The sequence below is a fragment of the Achroia grisella genome, unplaced genomic scaffold (assembly GCF_030625045.1).
Source record: "Achroia grisella isolate CSIRO2021 unplaced genomic scaffold, CSIRO_AGI_Agris_v1 utg3972, whole genome shotgun sequence".
NCBI classification, from domain to species: Eukaryota; Metazoa; Arthropoda; class Insecta; order Lepidoptera; family Pyralidae; genus Achroia; species Achroia grisella.
The window spans coordinates 96877-101471 of record NW_026712838.1 but is presented as its reverse complement, the minus strand read 5'-3'; the positions used below and the strand labels follow the sequence as shown (position 1 = coordinate 101471).

The following is a 4595-nucleotide window of genomic DNA, read 5'->3' as shown; positions in this document are numbered from 1 at the left end:
CTTAGTTGGTATAGGTGCTGAATACATTCCAAATGATATTTTAGAAGAGTAGTTAATTATCCATCAGTAAGATGAGATCATAAAGTTTAAAATAACACTGTTGAGTTTACCACTTGCAGTAATATTTAAAGTTAATCAATCTTCAGTCCAAATAGACCAGAAATGTAGGTGCAAGCGTTCAGTTAGTAGTAACAAATATGCTGCTTAGTTCAGTGACAGGTGATGGTAGTAAAGTCTTCACTAGGCCATAGGCATATAAGGAAGTGTCCAGGAGTAATAGAGGCCAAATTAGAAGGATCGGCTTGTCATTGTAGTTAGTGGACGTGAGTTCATAATTGCTTAGATTTGGTACAAAGTGAGCAAAATAATGAATAAAAAGAGAACAGTTAATCAAAACTTAAAGTAAAGTATAGTACATAAGTAAATATAATTTATAGTAATTATAGTTTGCTGACTTAACATCTGCCTTTCAGATTTTACAAATATTAGCGAAAATAGAAATATAGGGGAGAGGGAGGTAAGACGGGGTAGTGGGTAAGACGGGGTACCCAGCGAAATTCACTTTTCTAATTGACCAATCACACTCGTTCATTCATCGTGCGACGCGCCGCCATGACCGTTAATAGTCGCCCGGTGATTAGTGGTTCACAAGTGCACAGTGTCGAAAAAAATTCAAAATAAGTATTTTACTGCATGTTGCTTATCATATTTTCTTCTGGCTTGACACGTGACTGTGGTTTATTAAATAACGTTAGCTGGTGAGGTGTTGCTGGGACTGACGTTTAAACTAACCTATAATAAGGTATGCATTGTGTTTCCTAAAGATTGTTGGCTGTTTTGCTTTTGTTTTTATTTTTATATAAAAGGGCTCTGCAGGTAAGATGGGGTAGCTTTGTTTTGACTTCTCCAAAAGAACTATATCCACTTCCTTTTTCTAAAAAGTCCTCTCGTGTTGTTAAAAAATGCGTGGAAAAACAGAAATTATCACGTCGTCTCCTTACAAACAAGAATTAGAAGTAATCGCTCGCAAAAAAAAAGTTGCTGAACAGAAAAAAATAGAGAAAATAGAGATAAAAAAGAGAAAAGATGTATTATAACAACAGAAGAAAAGTACTACAAAAACTCAAAATAAAAAATTAAAGAAGAACAGCCCATCACCCAAAAGAGCAATACGACGAGGAGTTTCATCATATGAAGATGAAAGTCAAGAAAAGTCAGGAACACACCGTGTATGTATTGCGAGGAAATATATTCCGTTTCCATTGAAGGGTGGATATCATGCTTTATGTGGCAGATGGGCTCATAATAGTTGCGCAGGAATAGATGATGATGATGACAAAGCCATACATGTCTGCGAGTTTTCAAGGTCGAATAATCATCTTTCTCTATGATCATTCTCATCACCCCATCTTGTTCAGCGCTGAACACCAGCACCATGGGGCAAGACGGGGCAAAACACTTTTTTTATTTTTTATTTTTTTTCTTAAACGTGTTACTTAAACCTACTAATGACACCAAATATTAGAATTATATTAATTAGTTGTTAATTATAAAATAAATATATTTGTTTCACTACGGTATTTTTTATGCTATTGACCTTGAAAGCTTAAGTACCCCATCTTGCCACCCTCTCCCCTACCTTCGTTGTTCGCAAATTCATTGACAGATTTTTACTATTTTTCTATTAGATCATTAATAACCTGTTCAGCTCATTACAGACACATACAATATTACAGCTACTGCAGCCAAAGAAGGCATTTAAATATTTTATAGCAAGGACTGTAATTATTAAGGTTTATAGTGTATAATTATATTTGTAGAGAAAGGATCCTTTTTTACAGAGATTCAGCTAATAAGGTAAGTAAGTATTTATAGTATAGTATTATTTATAAGTGTAAATATAAGTATAACATGTATAAGTAAATATTCTTTACAGTAGTGTAGAAATTTGAGTAGATTCTTTATAGTAGTACCTACAGTATTTTACAAGTTGAAATAAAGTAAAGTAGTAATAGGTTAATTCTATAAAATTTAATTTATATTTATTTTCAAGTAGGAGATTTAGTTAGCAAGACTCTTTTGTCATAAGATAAATTACAAGTTACAGAAGTACTATCTTGGCCTGTGGGTCCAGATACAAGCCAACCTAGTTTAGAATCTTGAAGAATAGGTTTATTTTTCCCTAGAATTATTCGCCGAGTATTAACAATATCCCAGAAAATGTCTGCTCCTAATAGTACAGGAATTTCAGATGGACAATAGAAAGTGGGATCAGCAAGTTCGACAGAAGGAAGATTCAGTCGCGAATAGTCTATCTCTACACTTGGTAAGTTTGAAGTAATTCGCGGAATCACGAGACAAGATACGTTCGTTTCAAAAGAGTTGAATCGTGATTTTAGCTTAACATTAGCGAGTTTTGAAGTTTTAGAGAAACTATTATTAATACCTACAATTGATACAGGACTCGTCGTTTGATAAGGAAGCTCTAATTTTCTGTGCATTTCCTCAGATATAAACGAAGACTGACTTCCTACATCGACAATAGCTTTAGTAAGGTAAGATTTATTATTTTTAGTATTAATCAATTCTATTACAGCAGTACAAGATTCGGAGTTGCAACAATGAGATTAAAAGAGGCATTACTAGTAGGAGTAAGCACAGTAGGAACAGACAATGTAGAAGTAGATATAGCAGACTGTGTTTGAGTAACTGCCTGAGGTGACACTGCCGATTGAGAGGATGCAACCCGATTGTTAGACCCAAGGTAAGTATTTACATGTACTCTAGAGTTATTTATTTGTTTGTGTAGTAGTAGATTATGTCTTTTAGTACAGATTTTACATGAATGATGTCTACAAAAGTTAGAACGATGACCTGAACGTAAGCAGTTATGGCAGAGTTTATGCTTGGAAACCTCAGAGAACTTCTCTTCTAGAGACATAGCTTTAAATAGTTCACATTTATAAACTAAATGAAAATCAGAACAAATATGACACTTTTTGTTAGTAGAAGTTTCTTCTGTACTAGAGGAAATAATAAATGACCTTGTCTGTCTGTCCTTCACTTGTCTATTGTAATGTAGGTAATTGTGATTCCTTTTTGTAACTAAATATGTAGGTAGATATTTGTGTGACGCTCTCATTAAAATAAGATATCACTGGTTACGGACGTGTTTCATTTATTACATTGGCGACGAGGATTTTTAATGCAAAAAACGGAAGATTATATAGTTAAATTGGAAGTTTGTGACGAAAAACGCGTGGAATACTGTGTGCACATAATGTCGATCGGAAAAATTGTAGATTTTGACATTCAGACGGGCAACTGGACGGCTTACGTGGAGCGGTTAGAAATGTATTTTCTAGCAAATAATATAAAAGACAATGTGAAATTACCAACATTAATATCTGTAATGGGGGATAGTGCATATGAATTGTTATCGACACTTGCAAATCCAAAAAAACCATCGGAATTAACATATATCGAAGCAGTGGAGCTATTGCGTCATCACCTCCAACCGAAGCCATCACCGTTGGCAGAACGGTACAAGTTTAGACAGCGGCGACAAACAGACAACGAATCCATCAGTGATTATGTAGCAGTTTTAAAGAAGTTATGTAAAAATTGTGATTTTGGCAGCACACTGGAGGATAATATAAGAGACCAATTGGTATGTGGTATTCGAAGTGACGTTATCAGACAACGATTGTTTGCAGAGGAAAAATTAATTACCTACGAAAAAGCGGTGACGTTGGCAGGCTCGTTAGAAGCGGCGGAACGGGATGCGTCCCTTGTCGATTCAGGCAAATACTCATCAGAATTAACCAATAATGCAGTCGGCGGGACCAGCGGGCTGCATACCATGGGATCATTCATAAGCCAGCGCGGCGGTAATAGGACACGACCGGCGACAACAAACGCAAGGCCAGGGGGCGGCATGGTGCCCCGTATTATTGATATTTGCGGGTCATGCGGAGGACGAGATCACTTAGCAAATAACTGCAAATTTATCAGTTATGTCTGCAGTAAGTGCGGTACGACAGGCCATTTGCGTCGAGTCTGTCCCATGGAGAGGCTAACGTCTGGAAGTGGCGGAAGGGAACACCGACAACGTCAGCAACGCGGAATTACAAGAGATCGGCGTGGTTCACGATATAACAATATCGGCGCAGGTGGCGTGCGAAATACGAATTTTATTGGAAATGCCTGATCAATCGACAGCGACGAGATAGCAGGTGAAGACAGCCTAGAGGAGGAGCCAGTAATGCAGATGTCGTTATCGCAATACAAACCGGTGAGCATTTATTTAACTGCAGATAATAGGGACTTATTTATGGAAATTGATACGGGTTCCGCACTTTCGTGTATAAGTAAAGAAACATATAATTGTAATTTTGGTCACCTACCATTACTAAAATGTTAAGTAATATTAACATTTTACGACGGAACTAAAGTCTGTCCTTTAGGGTATTGTGAGGTACAAGTGAAATATAAAGGTTGCTCAAAAATATTAGATTTATATGTAATTAATAATGGTACTACGACTCTGGTGGGCCGACAGTGGTTGGCAGAGTTAAATATAGAAATACCAAAGT

At 36.4% G+C, this 4595-nt stretch overlaps 1 protein-coding gene across 1 annotated transcript; it reads left to right on the top strand.

Moving 5' to 3' along the window:
* Positions 1-3271: 3271 nt before the first annotated feature.
* LOC131844146 (uncharacterized) lies at positions 3272-4210 on the top strand. The gene has a single exon (XM_059192948.1). It carries the CDS (start codon positions 3281-3283, stop codon positions 4208-4210), a length of 930 nt encoding a protein of 309 aa, XP_059048931.1. The 5' UTR covers positions 3272-3280.
* Positions 4211-4595: the final 385 nt, after the last annotated feature.

Coding starts and splice junctions, on each gene's coding strand:
- LOC131844146 (XM_059192948.1), top strand. CDS start 3,281: ATGTCGATCGGAAAAATTGTAGATTTTGACATTCAGACGGGCAACTGG.